Source organism: Pygoscelis adeliae, unplaced genomic scaffold (genome assembly GCF_000699105.1).
Source record: "Pygoscelis adeliae isolate BGI_AS28 unplaced genomic scaffold, ASM69910v1 Scaffold33, whole genome shotgun sequence".
In the NCBI taxonomy this organism is placed as follows: Eukaryota; Metazoa; Chordata; class Aves; order Sphenisciformes; family Spheniscidae; genus Pygoscelis; species Pygoscelis adeliae.
In genome coordinates this window covers 393,696-412,886 of record NW_008824413.1, presented here as the reverse complement: position 1 = coordinate 412,886, position 19,191 = coordinate 393,696, and the positions used below count along the sequence as shown (strand labels likewise).

Below are 19,191 nucleotides of genomic sequence, written 5' to 3'. Positions count from 1 at the left end.
ACATGGACCTGTTGGAGCGGGTCCAGAGGAGGGCCACGAAAATGATCAGGGGGATGGAACACCTCTCCTCTGAAGAAAGGCTGAGAGAGTTGGGGTTGTTCAGCCTGGAGAAGAGAAGGCTTCGGGGAGACTTTATTGCAGCCTCTCAGTACTTAAAGGGGGCTTATAAAAAAGATGGCGGCACACTTTTTAGCAGGGCCTGTTGCGACAGGACAAGGGGGAATGGCTTTAAACTAAAGGGGGGTAGATTCAGACTAGATATAAGGAAGACATTTTTGACGCTGAGGGTGGTGAAGCACTGGAGGAGGTTGCCCAGAGAGGTGGTGGATGCCCCATCCCTGGAAACATTCAAGGTCAGGTTGGACGGGGCTCTGAGCAACCTGATCTAGTTGAAGATGTCCCTGCCCACAGCAGGGGGGTTGGACTAGATGACCTTCAGAGGACCCTTCCAACCCAAACTATTCTATGATTCTATGAACCTTATCAGCAAATTCTATTTAATGAATTCAAGGAATTGATTTAGAAGTTTTCAGATAGCAATGATGCATGTCTCTCAAAGTATTTTCCTGTGTGAAGCTTTCTTTTAAGTCCGCAGTATAGTACATCTTGCTTTTCTGAGACTGGTGGTCTTGGGGTTCACACACCTTCTGGTGAAGGACAGAAAAAGTCTTCAACTGATGCCTCAGCAGCTAGAATGGCAACAACCTCTAAACACTAGGTCGGCTCCCTCTGATCTGTTGGCATTGCAAAGGTTTAGAACAAACTCAGTGAAGACTGCTGTCCTTGTACATTCTGGAAGCAAAACTATATTAGCAGACATCCTGGATTAGCTCTGAGTCCCAGACCATGTGGAAGTTCTTTAGGTTCGCTTGATGAACCATGCACTTAGTTCACTAATGCTTCTGGTATATCACCAGTAAAAGATAGCTAGCTCTGATGGCAATGCTCTGCTGGGGACAGGAGGAGGGATTTCAGAGAACATTTTTCTGTAATATACAGGAGAGAGTCATGAAAGACAACTTCCAAAAGGAATATATTCTGAGTTTTTGTGTGTTATTTTACACACATAGCAACAACAAACAACATGAAAAAATGGTACTTATTCCTTGGAAACTTTAATTCTACCATGCTTGTGACTCTAGAGTACCTAGAACATTTACTAGTGCTGTGGCTAATTAAGAAACTTGGAAAGGAAGGAAGTCAATATATTGCACATGAAGCTCTGCATGAGGTTGTAGCCTGTCTTAATATATTCGGTAACTACTCACGAAAACCAGGGAGAACTGCACAGAAGACAGACCAAGTTCCCTGGACAGGTACTGAATCCAAAATGGGATGTTGTCCGACAGCTGGAGCTCATTCAGGTAGTTTAGAAGACCAGGAGAATTAACCATAGCACTCCCAGCAGGCCTGGAACAGGACCCTGCAAAATGGCTGTGGAACAGGAACTACACAGATGTAGTACTCAAAAAGCATTTGCCATTGGCCCTCACATAGAAGTCAGCACAGCTTTAAAATAAAATCTGATACTGTGTTTAATTAAAGGAGTTTGAAAATTTTAAAGATTATATGGCACTGTGACAGCTCAAAAGTTGTTAAATATGAAACTACATATGCCCGCTTGAAAGTTTGTCCTGTAATTTCTTAAGCCTCCCCTCACATCTGGAGAAGATGGAAAAGGAGGTACTCATCTATGGTACTCAGCAGCAGCATATCTGAGGGCATCACAGCTTTGTAATATTTGTCCTCACCTGAGAGGAAAGTGAACACCATCATACATATTACTAGGTGACCACCTGATTGCTTTTACATATGTTTTGAATTCTGGACTGCATGTAACAAGGGAAATTTCCAAACATGCATAACACAAAAGTGTGTTTAGAGGCTTACATAAGTTAACAAAAACCAAAACCATCCAGCGTTGGGCAACTTGCACAAGGGCAAAATGGAAATCTGTCACGGAACAACTTAGTTCCCTCAAGTGACTAAGTAGCATCTCAACAGATGTCCATTGTCTTTCCAAAGATACTGTAAATATTCTTCTCTGCAAGCTTCAGCACATTTTCATGTTAAGAGGAAAGTCACATGTTGCTGGCCTTTTTCCCAGGCTAGTCACATGAGAAACTACATTTTTTTCAGCAAGGTGGGATTTTTTTGTTACAAGATGTAAAATATGCCCAATATTGAATACTGTTTTTCTCTCCACAAGACAGCAGCAGAAAACAACTTGGACTTCACTAGTTGGAAACTAATGTTAGTTATCATACTGCTTCTCTTCTTTATGATCAACTTGTCCATCAGCACTAATTCCAGACTACCCATACTCACCACTGCTACTAATGTCGATGGTAAAATTTTCAAAGGCTTCTGACAGATTGACTCTCTTAGGTGCTTCCAAAAGTTTCTTTTTTTGGCTTTTTTTGGGGGGGTATTTTACAAGCTTTATTTTTTTCATTTCCGTATGCTTATTAAATAGTGTTTATTAACAACTTAAGTTGCTTCCATAAGCAGCATAAAGACAGCTCAAGGAACAGAAGTAGCTCTACAAACATCATATTCTCACCTACATTCACAGGGTTTACATTGCTGTAAAAAAGAAAGATAATTAACGCCGGCTGAATGCTAACAAACTGTGTGGTGAAAATCATTTAGCCTTTCCAGCAATGTTACAAACCAAAAAAACATGAAAGGAAAACTTGACCTGGTATAATTCATCCTTTTCAAAGTTCTTGAGTCTCAGATTTCCCCTTTCTTTTAGAAGACTTTTAAACAACAGGTCTTACGCACACAACTACTACGTTCTAAAGCATTCTCAAGACTGTAACATTCTTGACCTTCATCTTTGTAAGCAACATCCATGGTACAGGTAGCTCTTCCTAGAGCACTACTGAAACACATTGCAAAAAACTTTTCTCCCTAATCTGAGGGACTACAGACTGAGGAAGGGGAATTTGTCCTCAGTAATTGACTTCAGCAAAATAAGCACAACAAAGTAATCTCCAACACTTGTTGAGCAGGTGAAATCCTTTGAAGTCTCCATCCCTTACTATTCACTCAAATGAGCACAGGATCTTACAGAGCGCTTGGATACTTTCAAATAAGCCTAAATCAAAATTCCTCAAAACCAACAGAAATGCTCCTTTCCTCCCCAAACTTCAATGAGCTTCAGTTAAGGTGCTTTTACATTTATATTTTCCAATATCTGCAAGGGAATGTATTCATACACAAAAGTTAGCCCTAGCAGCACGTCCCTTGCAGCAAACAGAGCTTTCTGGAAGGGCTGGTCACAACAGCACAAACCCAGGTGTAGTTTGTAAGACTTGTTTTTGACAATTGTATGCAGTAGTTAAATCAAAACAGTTGCCCTGGAAACCTGTTTCTGGCCAAGTTGTCCTAGCAATGCTGAGTTCCTTCAGTGAGGAGGAAGACCAGGGACAGTTGGAGGCCATGTTGAGATCTAGAGACAGTGCCCAGGTTGAACTCGCTATCCCAGGCTCAACATCTTTCTCTGAGAACGGAAGGCTCATGCAGAGTCATAAAGACACAAGGCCTCTTTGAGGTCTATAAATGGCGAATACCCTGTTTACCAAGCATGAACACTGCAAGAGATCTGTGAAGCAACTCAGTGCGTTAGGTACTGCATTATGCTTTGATTCCATGTGGATTACTTGTGGTATACACACACACATATGCACACACACTTCCCATCCCTCACTTCCACGCCCAATAACAGCAAAAATAAACATGAAAAATAATATTAAAAAACTCTGTATTCAGTAATATTCACACCAAAGTATATGTATAGATATATCCATTAAAATTATGAACATTTCTAAATATATTTTATGTATCATACATATATTTATATGTATAATTACATATCCACAGAAGTAGTCTTGCTGTGCTAAAGCCAGCAGTAAAAGCAAAAACAGGTTTCACAATAGGACACCCATATATGCATATGTACTGGCTGTTTGGTTTGTGAATTTATTTACAACTTAACTATATCATAATAAATGCTTACTGTTCTATTGTACAAACGTAATAGTAAAGGTTTAGGTTTGTTTTTTAAATACAAAGACTGCAAATGAATACATGAAAAAAATTACATACCATGTACAGTATTTATAATTTATAAATGCAAAGTTAAGACCTCTTTAAATTATTGCACTTGCATATTTTTTGTTTTTTTTTACAAAGATAGTTTATATGTATCATATATATATATGTGTGTAAATATATATATATAAAACAAATTTTTCAGCTCACTAAATGTAGTAAAGTTGAATGTTGTTACCTTGAAGTTCGTTCTTCTTCACATAACAGCCCAACCTGAATTTTGAATATATATGAATCTACTCTACAAATCAGTTTGATCTACCCTAGAAAGCAGTCCATTATTTTAGGTTTTTTGACAGAGTATACACCCGTATTACAATCGAGCACAGTTTTTGGTCAGAGAGCAAAACAGGAGTTATGATGTGCCTTTGCTAGATTGGGATATATAACCTAAAGTTTGAACATGAACTTCCTTGTAGTAGTGTGCAGAAAGCCTTTTCTGTGTTTCGAATGAACAAATTCATTGTTCCACTTCACAGAACTGTTCCTATATCACAGTGTTTGAGGCAAATGCATTCTTTCAAGAGGGTCATAATTGTTTTTGAGCATCTAACAATCTCCACTTTTTAGCATGAATAGTGCTATTTGCTATCCCTACAATTTTAACACTAAATGCTCTAAATGCAGTCACAGCAAACTGATCGCGCTGTTCTAAGTTTAAACACGTGAAAGAAGTCTGTGCCACATAAAAACATGAATTCTACACTGCATGTCCCCTCCGATGTAAATATTTTATCATATACTCCAACTAAAAAGATGTATTGCATTTCTCTAATGTAATAACTAAATGGCCACTTATAAAAAAACACTGCCATGAGTTGAACCATTACAGCAGAACGTTGTACTACTGTATAAAATTCATAGCTTAATTATAACAGTGGAGTTTCTGTCAGTGCTGTAATAAAATATGCAACATCTCAGATGAGTGTCATGCTATGTCAACTATTTTTCTCACTTAGTGCATACCTTTCAGGCACCATTTCATAATACATTAGAAATGCTCAGATATGGCTTCAAACAGTCCTTTTACCTTCACCGGGCTTAGAAGAGAAAAGCAATTGGCATTATTAACAGAAATAATGCAGTTTGGGGAGTATAAAGTCTAACACTTCTAGGAAAGGAGAGATCTGCTAGGTTTTTTATACATTCTTACTGATCTTGGGCAAGATCAGTTTTAGCAGGATAAAAATGCAAGGAAGAATGGCTTTTGGCATTTTAACTTAATGAGCCAGATGTCTTACAGATCTAGATGTCCTACTGCTCTATTTGTGAGTCCAAGTCCAGAATTTTGAACAATTAAATCTCAACATGTACTTGAGCCATGAGATTCAAATGCATCTTCAAAGTTTTAATTTTTGGTGGTTTTGACTTTGGAAGTGTGGGTATAAGTTTGTTTCTGCAAAAAATATACACATCTGAATCTGCAGTCTGTAAATGCTGAGGCAGACTAGATTTGCTTAGGAAGTACAGCCCGTTGTGGCTATTTTTTTGGTCTAGGTGCTAACAAAGAATAACATTTTGTCATGACCTTTTCTTCTTTTACGCACCAGGAAAACAAACCAGATCACAACCACTGGAGCCAAAATTTTCAACTCTAACGGACATTATTCTATAGCAAACATATATTTTATGTGGTTTAGATAGTTCTATATTAGAAACAATACCTGATTGACTTGAGACTTTAATAGAACAACTTACTGCCAATTTGACAAATTTGTCAGGGAAACATGTTCTGTATCGGTACCTATAAACTTCAAAACAAAAATATCATGTGATACTGCCAAATATTTTGAATGGTAAGTAGCAGAACTAGTGAAATTATCTTTACTGTCAACGAGTAAAAGATGAATTAGAAGCTTTCCATAACACAGACACAGTATGATAAGGAATTTTTTTTTTGCAATGCTTGTAAGATCAGCATTCAAAGAGGGAGAATAACAGCAAATATACTTAACCCATGAAGGAAAAATGTTCCGTCCAGTTGTTGGGGTATCTGAATTTCAGAGAGTATTTTTGCAGTCACTGTAGACTTGGATAATTTTCATGTAAATACTACAAACCGTGGATTGTGTCTCAAGCACTTAGTGGATGAAAGGTTGCATCTACACGATTTAGTTACAACAGAACTGCTAAGGAGTAAAGCAGAGGACACAGCATGAGGTACTATTCATTCTACTTTGGTGTAATTGTTTCCTGCCTTTTTTTTTTAATTCCAAAATAGTTTGCTGTGGTTAACAATGAATTTCTGCACTTAGAATTGGCAAAGCAAACTGAAAAAAATGACGGGGCTGCTGCCAGGTAACCTGTATCACATAAATAAGATAACTTCATACTGAATTCTCAATCTCTGGGATATCTATGTACTGCAAAGGCTTAGGTGCATTGATACATTATGCGATCATGTATCACATACTGTACACATGTACAGATACTGGTATGTGCTCGACCATAACAGAAGGCAAAACTCAAGAGTCCAAGTCATTTACACGAAACCCATAAGATGGCATGCTTATTAGAGCAATACAGCTCAACACACATGAGATGGAAAAAGAGAACCTGTGTTCTGTCTTTAAGTCACTACTAGTATTTGTTGCAGTTACACAAATGGCCGTGTTATCACAGAACCACTACAAGGCTGTATTATCTGTGAAAAAGCATATAATGCAGTATAGGCTGTATGTGAAAGGTATGCAAAGACTGTGTTTTCACTTACTGTGTGGATCGATATGAAGATTTTTTTCTCATTATTTTTAAGAGAAAGATGAAGGCAAATTAAGTGTTGTTGAAATATAGTCTGTACAATTGCACTAAATTTAAAAGAGTGGCATTAAATGTAAGGTCTTAAAGTCTGCGCATAAGTTTGTAAGGCTGAAGCCTAAGTCCGCACAGAACTGTAAACACAATATTTTAGAGTACTTTTCTTCAGTCAGCTATTCTTTCATTGAGAAAGGCAGTTCTAAGCCCAGAAATCCTGCTAAACTAGGGGAAAAAAGCAAACGGACAAAGGGAGAAGTTTCCTAATTTCACTCATCTTGGGATGGGGGAAGAGAGCAGTAGAAGACATGCAGTGTTACTGTGCAACACAAAAGCTAGTCAATACAAAAACATTTTTAATTTATTGTGATGGTACCACAATCCCTCTTATCAGACCTGACTTTTCTGACAAGGCTTTTGTTCCCAGCAGATAGCATACTCCAGGTATGTCTCTAATACCTTTTAAAATACAACTCAGCAGGTAGAAATAAAAATGATGACTTTACTTAATTGTGAGCTAGGCAAGGAAATCTTTGCTGTCACATTTAAATTTTAATCTGATACTTCTGTCACTATGGATACAAAAACTCCAACCTGAAACTCTCTCTCATATCGGAGACAAATATCCAGTACTTCCAGTGTTATAAGGGAGGAGTTGTCTAGGTTTATAAATCATTCTGAAGAACAAAGCACCATCACTAGTTCTTTCAACGTTTGCCTTGTGAGTGACAGACAATTTGCATCATGATGCTTAATGAAGTACTTTAAACCTTTAACCTGAATGTTGGTTTTCCTTTAGTTTGCAGCAAGAGAATTCACTGTAACCTAAGCATGAATTGTAGTCTCCAAGGATTCTGCTGGAGTTCAAACTGATTACAAGTAGATCACACATAAACATTCACAATAGCAATGGGTATATTGTTCTATTTATAGCCAAGAACTCTCAAGTGACACTGGTGTTAAAGCCAGCCACAGTACGGTATAATAAAAGTACCATTGAAACCCTTACTAGAAAGATACGATTTAGAAGTACCCCCTAAGATTTTTGTCTCCCCCCCATCAGTTTTAAATTAAGGCCTCAGCAATGTAGCCCATGAGATAAGGCCAGTCTTTTATATTCACAAGTTGTAAGTTCTCTTTTGATAGCTGATTCTAAAACATCTGGGTTGTCGTCTTCCCTCTGTTCACGTTGTGTCACTGGTGTAGGTCAGGAGATTGGCTGCCAGAGTCATTTACCTGAGGTAACTCCATGGGTGTTACCTTCCTAGGCAGATCTGCTTCTTAGTTAGCATTTTGTAGCTTTTCTTTTTCCTTTTTTTTTTCCAAATAAAAACGAAACAAAACAAAAAACAACCCCCAAAACAAGAAGGGATGCTTTTCAGGTTCAAGCAATCTGTTGCTGCTGTTCAGTCATCGATCTTCACAGGAAGTGAATCTGAGGTCCCAGGAGCAAGGGACTGGGAGGGAATCCATATAGAGGCTTCCTCACCTCTTGTTACTTTCTCCCATTGGTTGAGATTGTCCCTGGAGATGCAAAAAAGTCAAAGAGGTAAAGCACTGTTCATAAGTTTACTAGGATTTATTCCTAACAATACTGTCTGCTGTACTATACTTTGAGATGTAGCTTTATGCTGTATGTAAGTGCCTGTACGTCATCAAGCTTTTATCATCTTTACATTATTTCATCCTTTACCTTCAGTTATTCCATTTTGTAATTATGTGTGGCTCATATACTTGTTGACTGTATATAAGCCTACGGCATACTTTCCCCAGAATGAGCCCTGGAGCTAGAGGCTAGCACCTGCTTCCGTTACAAATTTCTAGCCCTCGTGGCTACAGAGAAAATCCAGCTGTGACCCAACAGAGACATGTCTGCAGAGACTCTGAAACAGCAGTCTGGAGACAAGCAGCCTTCGTCACTCCAGACTTCAGGGATTTTACCACAGCATACTTCGGCCCTTTTCAAAACCACCACAGAGATCAGGACTTTTGCCAGGAAACTTCCTTCACTGGAAACCACGGAAGCGCATTAAGCCTTCTCAAACTCCTGCACATGGGCTGCCTGAATGTTGCATCATAGTATCAACTCTCAATTACTAATGTGGTGATCATACTATCAATCTACTACATTTAAAGAGTACCCCTTCCTCGAGACAGAAATTTTTTTTAGTGTCTCCCAACCTGGCCAACCCCCAAGTCCAAATTTTGGTTCAGAAGCCATAAAGTGATGAGAAATTAAGCTGGTAATGTTCTAATGATCTGAAGGGAGTACAGACCCATAACCTTACTTGCTGTACACTAGTACCACTCCAGTGACTTGGAAGTCTGTGTTGATGATATCCAATAGCGGACCATACCTGCAAACTATGGCCAGATCTAGCATTCAGTCTTCAAAGACAGAGAGAGAGAGAGAGAGCAAGCTCAACTGTTTCAATTTCATACCATCAGATACCGAGTTACTAAAACAACAGTTTTAGATGTCTTCAGTAAACAAACAGGATGGTAAAAGCACTAAGGTCTTACATGCTATGTGTCATATTATGATATTACATCGGAATTTATGTGGCAGAACTCTTCTGATTTTTATGTCACAGCTTTGCTTAAACAGTTGATAAAAGCAAATAATGAGCTGAAAGCACAGTGAACAGGCAAGAAGAGAAAATGTTGCCTTTTCTGGGGATGGGGAAAGGCAGGATTCTGACGGAGTCTACCGAAGAAAGCTGGTGCCCTCTAGGGGAATACCTACACCATTTTCTGCAGGCAGATGGAAACCTGCTCTGCCGGTGCTCCAGGCCAACTGGAAGTCATGAAGCCAGCATTAAGATGGCGCTGAATCTCAGGTAATACAAGCAGGCACTAAGGATCAGAAAAACTGAACCGTCACTATTTCCCTTTCCTGAAACTGGGAAAGTAATGCAGAGAATTACAGCCAAAATATTTTAAAATTATATAAATTTCAGCAAGAATTGAGAGACCTGAAAGCATGTGGAAAATTGTTTAAAACTATTTCGTCTGAAATAAAGGAAAAAAATAAATCACTTCACCTCATCCTCAAAATAAATATACTATCATAGATTTGCCACTTTGGTAGGCCTACTGAGTACGTGGGCTACAAAACACACATGGAACTTGTTCTGAACACTGTAACATAGGTGGCTGGTAGTTTTGATGTACACAGAATGACAAGAGAGTATTTTAAAATGTGGAATAAATTACCGGACAAGAAAACCTTCTAGGTTCTTAGCTGCTACCTTACCTCAGGGAAATCTGTGACTGATACCTTTTTTTTTTTTTTAAAGATGCAGATGATACGATTCATTTGCCTTTGTGCTCCCAATGAAGCCCTGGCTCCTAAGTGTCTGGAATAAATGCCCAGAGGCTCTCAAAAATAAAAACCTTGATGCTGACATGCTGCCTTGGCTGCTTCTGCTGCTATTATTTTCAGCTGGTTCTGTGTTCCAAAGAACTCAAGGACACGGCAGCTTAAACACTGCGTTCCAAGAACGAGCACTGCTGGTGAAGGGGTGATATCAAAATCGGTTCGGTCAGCAGCTGAGGCAATACCAAACAGGAATGAGGCTGAATTCCTCTCATCACACTGAATAACAGTTACCCATCAAAAATAAAGGAAAAAAAAGTGTAGTGCAAAATCAGCTATTTCAAACACTCTGGAGTAACCTAAACCCTGCAATAACATACATTTTAATAACTGGGGAGTTGAAGTTAGATCTGTGTTCTTGATTACCCAGTCTGCATCTCCAAGTCTGAACGCTCACCACTTCCTCCTCAACCCCCTCAAACAGACAGCAGAGGGTAATTTCAAGGCTAAGCTAAAACTATCAAACTGCTCCTCAGAAGACTTATGCCAGGGCGTGGATTTTCAGGAAGCTCTTTAGTCTTACGGAGATCTTAAACCCTATCCACACATCTATGTCCCAGTTCTGCATCAGTGCAATCTAAATTAAGGAATGCACAAGGGCAGGGTGGGGAGCTGTGTCTGTACAGAGCTGTGCCCAGTCTGGAGACTGTGCCAGCGTAGCTTTCAAAAGTATCAGTATTATAACTATAACTGGAATTCCAAACAACAAACATAATTTCTAGAATAGAAAAAGTTCATATAATCTCTGCCAGGAGTCTGATTGCTTTTACTTCAGACATCACACCTTTTGCAGAGAAACTCACTCTGGAATGTTCATGCTTGATCTTCAGAAGCATGAAGAACCTTTCATCTAGAACACATATGTATGTGGGTGCTTGATACTCTACAATTAAAAATTAAATCTCCTCAGCTGAGTACTGAAAGATGGACCATTAACTTTTGCAAATAAGCCCCATTTGGATATCCATGTGACTAGAAATCAAAAGATATGGGTCTTCCCAGAACCCTGCTCCTGAAAAAGATGCTGTGCAGGCTTAAGCACTCAACCTAGCCTCTCTAAGCCTCAGTTCCCATTAAGTGGAATAACAATGCTAACTTCTTACCAAAGGTGCTGGCAGGCTTACGCAAATCGTTCTACAGTAAATACAAACCCATTTTTAAGACCTCCCATTTGATTGTGCTAGTAACAGAACTTTCCTGACATCCAGCGCTGAGGTTACTTTATTAATCATACAGACTCTGCAATAAAAGCTTATAGATACTAATTTGGGGAGTAAAAGTACACGCAGATGTTGACAAATAATACAAAAGAAATAAAATTTTTCACATATATAAAGAAGTTTGACAGTATCTGTTAGCTTGAGTAGAAACAAGTAACTGGAAACACGCATGATAAACATTACTGCATTTCTAATGACGGGTATTATATCTGATGCTGTTTAGTCCATGTAAACAGCATAAAACTCTTTCTGACTGAAAACACGGTTGCACAAAGCACAATCTGTGTTCCAGTTACATGGTTCTAATAACCGACCATTTAGCTTTCAGCCATCAATACAGCTGAAGCAACATGCCTTCAAGCAAGGATTACAAAGAAAAAGAAGGTAGAAAACTTCCAAGATCTCAGTCTACCTCTCAGTAAGGCAGTTGGATGACTCATGACCTTGTAAAGACTGAAAGGATTACAAGCAGTTCTGTAGTTTACTTCATGTTCCCTGATTTCACACTGAAAGCAATTCTTCTTTATTTGTCAGAGTACACATTATTCAATTATCTATAATCAAACTATCAATACGTATATATTAGGTCAACACGGCTCAGGGAGTACACATTCCTACCCTGTACTGTAACTCCGAATTCCAAAACAGGATTTGGACTTTGATATGATTATGATAGTAACACACTCTACAGCATTTTGAAACGAGAGAAGAGTTAAATGCTCTATTGTAACTGATGGAACCACTAAAATATGCACTTATGAATACTTCCACATTACTCAACGTAGCATAACAAATTACTGCCTATTATTTACCAGATGTTGTTACTTTCATAGCTTCTATGGACGAAAGACACTACTATAAGGACCACCTGGCCTGACTGCCTGGAAAAGACAGGCCTTGGCAATTTCATCACAGTAACTGTGCCTCAGACCTGTATCCCTTTTACCTCTCTCTTTTTGAAAGTATACCTAAGTATACCTAGCCTTGGTTTAAGATCTTCAACTGACATTATTCCAAATGCTAAAAAAGACATTCACCATATTCCTTGGTTGAACCTTTGGGCTTCAAGTAGTCTTTACCTACTGAATTAATGAGCTTTGTCTAACCAGAAAACATACTATGGAGACAGTTATGGATTTTGATAAAGTCATTCCCTTGGATAAACTAAATACATCATGTCAGATTTTTCAGCCTCTCACTACTAAGATCTCAAAACGTTCTTTAAGCTCTTTCTTAATCTTCTCTTATTGGCTAGTGTCTTTATCTACTCTGAGCACAGACGCTAAACAGGATTCCAGCTGTAGCCCCATTAACGTAATAACTACAGAGGTATAGTCTCTAATCCTACTTAATATTCCCTCCATATCCATCTAAGGATTACACAGCCATGCCCAGCAGCGGGACCTTAGAGGCAGCTGACTATTAATGATGGCCCCTAGATACTCACTGTTTTTCATAAGATAGTCCTCTTTCCCACTGGTACAGACCTACGTATTCTTCTCACAGCTATATGAAATAGTGTTTGGGTGCAAATGAAATTATTTTGCTAACCACTACATTAAATTTCACTGTCTTTTGTGTACAGTGGGCACCCTTCTGTTACTTCACACAGATCACTTAGCCCACAAGATCAGGAAAGTGACAGAGCAGGTAGATCTGTGCCATACAGGACAAAGAAAAAGTTCAATGCAAGCTAGAATTTAAGGACCACAAGAGGAAAAAAAGATTATGAGAGAGGTGCTAGTAAAAGCATAGAAAAAACAGGCCTCTTTTCCCTGGATGTGACTAAAGATTGCTGGCATTTTATGAACCAACTGTTTTTCCTTAGGGAATACTGATTAACCTGAAACTGGAACATTTTCACGAAGCATACCTGTTTTCAACAGAATTTTTGTCAGGAAAGATTGCTAAGGTCCAGGATATAATTATTGGACAGAACTACCTACAAAGAGATCCACCATCATTCCAGGGTAGAAGCAGCCAATTGGTTAAGGACCCTTGACTCTCCTCCAGAAGACCCAATTTACAACCCAACTGACTGATAGGACAAAGTTACATTTGCCTCTCCTACACCCCAGTGGTACTACCCTTATGCTTCCAATTACTGAATATTCTGGGGATCTTTCTTTTTCTGCTTTTTAATAGAAGTGTTCTGACATGAAATAAAACCACATGCCAAAACCACATTTTCTTAGTGAAACAGAATTCTAGCCAATCTTAGTTGTGAGAACCATGTTGAAGTAGAAAGGACAGAATGGGAAATTGCACTAAACCAGCCTAGATAGGGATACATAAGCACTGAACCTGTTTCTCTCTAAATGCTTTTGGTGTCAAACACATTTTAATCAGCTGTGTCTGTAGATCTGCATTGGATAGTCTCAGCCAGTAGTTACTGCCTCTGAGTTTCTGCATAGATTAATGTGAAATGTGTATCCCTGTTTATCTGCATGCAAATTCAAAAATTAAAAGTCTGTCTTTCCAGACAAACTTGCAAAGCATGTTTGCTTTTTCTTTAACCAAGCTACACGCTATGCAAAAACTTGCACACTCACTCACCTGCACGCTCGGAGTAGTGGCCCAGTTGGAGGAAAGATCTGTGCTAGTGTGGTGTAACATGGGATGGCTACAGCATTGTAGAACCCAATCTATGAAAAACAGCAATGAAAAAAAAAAAAAGTTAAATGTTGCCAAACTACAACACTGAAAGTTAACAGCCAACTAGCTCAAAGCTGTTGAATACTTACTTAATTACTACTTAAGTTAGTACTTCATGCTTCTGCATCTTATCTTAATATCTGAATACTTTAAAATGAAGCACTAACAATGAAGTCTCTGGCAATTACAAGTTGCTTACATGCCTTTCTCTTATGACTAATATGGCTGCTTCAGATAGGATTTTCTACAGGACCTTTTATTATTCAACTGATTCAATTGATTTGCTTAGGATCTGTCTGGCTTTTTGGTGTCAGCAGTGGCAGGAAGTAGGCGCAGATGGCAGAGCCATTTCTGCAAACATTATTCTTGTGACAAAATTTATTTTTTTTTAAAAAGGAAAGTTGTGCAGCATTGCCAAAATATGGTCAGATTCTGGATTGTTCTGATGTCCTGCAGCGTATGTATTCCATAGCTCAATTTACTTGACATGGTAGGGTCTTTGCACCTTTGGAAAGTTTCTAAAAGATGTGCACTGTGATCAAGAATTGGTTTGCAATTTCTTTTCATGTATGCGGTTCAGTGATATATTTTTACCGTTATCATATAAATCTATTTAGAGAACATTGAATGAGCACCTTTTTAACGATATCTGATTCATACAGGCTTAGGGGCCTATGACAGCTACCATGTCACAGCTGAATTGTCATGACACGAAGGAATTTTTAGAAAATGCTACTTATATATTAGCAAGGATGACAGGTTAAATTCAGATCCATTATAACATCACTCATTTATCCCAGACTCTCACGATAGTTACAGTAGTGCACTATGATCCCTTTCTTTGGGCACAGTTTTTGAATGCCTTTTAGTGAAATACGACGTATTATACTGTGACCAAAGCATTTGATAAGAAGTCTCTTTTTAACAGTCTAAACATTGGCCCTTATTCAGAAATTGAAGACCAACTCTTGTCCTCACCTCCAGCAATGCAGAGATTCCTCCCATACTGCTATGTAACCAAGTCCCTTCTGTACTTTAAAAAAAATAAGACACCTTTTCTGACCTGAGAACCCAACAGTCTGAATTGAAGGAATCATGATGTAACTGATAGAAAGAAACTGCAGCTGGTGAGAAGGCAAGGCTGCACACAGCTGTGATGTCTGCTCATCAACAAAAAGTTTGCTATTTTGCATAATGCATTGTTTTCTTCCTATGTGTTTTTTCCTTGTGTTTTTCTGTCTTCTTTATTTGTTTTTAAGGGGGAATATTTTATTTCACTGGAAAATAGCAGACTACTCCATAGCTATCAAAAATTAAATGGGACCTTAGTTACAGTCCCATGTAGACTTTCTTACTCAATGAGAAGTGTGTTGCCATTGCAAAACATAAAAGATTTCAACCCAACTAAGTTCATCTGCAATATATTCCGAACAACCTTCTCTTTGGAACCCTGGTATCGAAAATAAAATGTGTCCTTTAAGGTCCTGAAAGCTTTTAAGTTAAAATGCGCATCAAGGAAGAAAAACCCTAAAAGGCTCAATGGATTTCAGTTTTGAATAAAGCCAAGCTAACTAAAGATATTCCTTTGCAAAAGTTTCCATTTCTGACCAGAGCAAACTGACACAAATCCCTTTTGTAAAAAGTTTAGGTTATCTGAATAAATTATTCCAGACCAATTTTCATGTTGCTGTGGCTAGACAGAAAGCCTAGAGTTCACTCAGATATGAGCAATCTATTGAAGTCACTGCAGGAAAGGCAGTGCACGTATATCCTAAGATGCAGAAGAAGGAAGAACTAGAGAATATCTTTTGTTTCTGAATTAAATTGTTCCTGTCTCTTCAAACTGTGCATCCTAAACATACTGCCAGCTTTAAGAGCTGTATCTTTAATGATGATAAACCTTTTATTTTCAACCTGAAAACTGTATTTCTGGGATAAGCTTTGAATGGCTGAAGCACGTGAACCGTTCCTTCTCTCTCTCCTTTCATTACTCAGGCTGGCTTGACTTGTTTATCAAAAGAGCTTTCAGGTCACTGCATAGTTTTGGCATTTCTGTTTTCTTCACAGGTTCCAAAAGGAGGGGCAGAAAAGAGGGTGATGGGATCCTTGCTGAGTCAGGAACAAATCTGCAATGCAGGTTCCACAGTAGGAAGACACCAAACTCAGAGACCTTACATGAGTTGTGCTGCAAAGTGTGTAAAGCACAACAGAGACCAACTGATCCAGCCACCCAACTGAGAGGAAGAGATAAATATGAGCTATTCTCATCAAAGATGAGTAGTTGAGGCAGAAGTAGTTTTTTTCAGAGATTACATGTTTATACAAATCCTCATTTCCTAAACATCACTGTCATTTAAAAAAGGAATTAATGCTTTAATTAAAATCCACATAAAAATACTCATTAATGCTTTTTGTTAGAGCCCAAGGAAATGGATGATAATGCTTTATTAAATTCTTCAGTCTCTACATAAATATAGGACTGGTTACTTTCACAGAATTATATAGGTCCTAAATCTCACATTTTGCTGTAATGTTGTTGTAAGATAGCGCAGCTACAACTGTACTACTGAAGCTGGCTTTTAATGTCCTATTTTGCTTAATATTTTACTGTTATACTATTAAGAAGCATGAAACAGAGCACAAAGTAAAAAAGAACCTGATGAAGATAGTACCTGAACAATACTTATTGCGTTTTAAAGAGAAAAATCCAGTTTATTTCTTAGATCTGTGCTTTCACCCCATTAACAATTCTTTCACAAATCCCAAGATGACTACATACCATAATACTGTGTACTTTTCCAGATGTTCAAAGATAACTAATATAGTGCATGGAAAAATAAACCAAATGCATAAATGTGTTTCTTCTCTTTTTATGCTTATACTAAACATACAAATTCAGTAAATTAACTGCTAATTCCTTACTATAACAAGGGTAATAGTTTTAATGCTAAAATATGATAGAGCATATGGAGTAAAGTGTCAGAATATAAAAATTTCCATAGTCTTGCTTACCAAGTAATTAATCTACAATGATTTTGTGATACTTTGTCATTTCATATTTATTTTAAATATTATTGTTAATTTCAGAGTTCATGAAATGCTTTGCGAGTGCTGACTACTGACAATCAAAGCATCAGACGCCACTGAAATAAAAAAAACCCCAACTTGTACATATATCTATGTATATGAATGGACAATGGACAATTTAAATTTCTTCTTCTCTGCTCAGATAATCAAAGGACAAGCTACCTTTTTCATTTACCCAAAAAAGTTAGTCCAAAGACCTTTTTTCCCCCCTCAAATTTCTGTTTACAAAATACCAATTTTCCCTAAGGAAAGCACAAAAAAAGCAGTAATTTCTGTACATTTGTGCACAGGAAAATCAGTACCCAAAGACTTTGAAAAACAGACAATTGAGGGTCTTCGAAATACACCCTTTATTGCTTATCCTCAAGAAACTCTTCACATTATTCTTTTTTTTTTTTTTAGGAATGTCAAAAAGCAGCGTTTATAGTTCTTCAAAAAACTAATGAAGAAGTAGTGGTCTAAAATCACAAATATTTTGAAATCTGAACCTGGATACTTTAACCAGGAACAGGTGACAAAGTTCATTTTGCATTCAGGATAAAACAGCGAACCCTTTTAGCTAAGGGCTGAAGCAACCACTTACAAAGTTGAAAAAGTGTTATTGACTCTTCTCAAAATCGTAGATGATTGTGGGTTTAGCTGGAGTTACAAGTACAAAGAATGGAACAGGTGACAACAGCAAAGAGCACACTGTTATTTAAGTAATGTCTTTGAAAACAAGCTTTCCACTGCTACTTAAAAAAATTAACCCTATCTTGCATGCAGAACATAGAATTCAGCAGCCCACATACCCTAACGTCAAATGAAATATTCCTTAATACATAAAATGGTTTTTCCATACATGTTTTATTAACACTATAAAACGTGTCATTTTACAGAGAGAGTTCATACCTGACCCTGAGGGACTTCGTCTTTCTTGTCTCTGTCCATCATAGGAATAGGTTGAATACCCGTTTTCTTCATTTCATCACCCTGGAGAAAAGCAGAGAGAGAGATTAGGAAAAAAAAAAAAAATCAAGACTACTGAGATCTGAACTAATTTCCATGTTCTATTGTATGTCAATCTAAAACTCCAGAATTCAAAATAATGTGTGGTACTGGTCTAAGGCAATCTCAGAAAACTGCCTAAGGAGTTGCTCACTTTATACATTCACCTAAATGATAATGTAAATAGCAGATCCTGAAAGTTTTTGACTCAACGTACACACATTTTCCTTGTTTCCGAGGGCGTCTCCATAATAAAAAGCAACTGGAAGAATAAAACCAAATAAATCAGTTCATTCTATTCTGTTCTATTCATAGTTAGTCTCATCTTTCAAAACATTACCTGTTTAAAGCACTACAATACAATGACCAGTAGAACACAACTCACCCATCCAAGGAAAAGCTGAGTAAACCAGATGAATTTACAATGTGCCCTCTTTTTCAACAATCCAGTCTTTTTGACCATGCTGCTTTGAAGAAGCTGCCTGTCAAACAGCCTTCTTTTCTTTAAGTACATTATCCCTCTACATTCATAAAAGGAATACTGGGAAAGATGCAGTATATCCAAAGACCAGATATATGTAATGTACAAGAGAAAAATGCCCCCTTATATTTCACCCATTACCAGCAGAGCAGGCAAAACACATTTCTGAGCACTATACTGGGCCTGAACACAATTACTCCTTAAAAATCCGTAAGTAGCTGGCTACTTTCTGTAACAAATTGAAGTTTTCCAAGTCTTATGCCTCAACTGCGTTGTCAAAACACCACAGATGTTTAATCTTGAGGTTATAAAGGCAACTACAGCCATAGCAATGGTTGCTTTTGGCTACTGCTCATGTCTGAGATTCCAAAGTCAATGTGATCTTCAAATTGCTAACCTTATGTACTGGGTTTGCGTGGCGAGGTCCTGGCAGCAGGGGGACTACAGGGATGACTTCTGTGAGAAGATGCCAGAAGCTTCCCCCATGTCCGATAGAGCCAGTGCCAGCA

At 38.0% G+C, this 19,191-nt stretch overlaps 1 protein-coding gene across 2 annotated transcripts in view; it reads right to left on the bottom strand.

Annotated features, from left to right (window-relative positions):
• Positions 1 to 3,758: 3,758 nt before the first annotated feature.
• PDE10A (phosphodiesterase 10A) overlaps positions 3,759 to 19,191 on the bottom strand; it is a 194,213-nt gene continuing 178,780 nt past the window's right edge. For both annotated transcript variants that reach the window (XM_009320752.1, XM_009320750.1), the window contains exons 20-22: positions 18,106 to 18,186; positions 14,029 to 14,117; positions 3,759 to 8,397 (exon numbers count right to left, since the gene is read on the bottom strand). In XM_009320752.1, the coding sequence (XP_009319027.1) occupies positions 8,280 to 8,397; positions 14,029 to 14,117; positions 18,106 to 18,186 (288 nt within the window). In that variant the 3' untranslated portion in view covers positions 3,759 to 8,279. The remainder of the gene's footprint in view (positions 8,398 to 14,028; positions 14,118 to 18,105; positions 18,187 to 19,191) is intronic.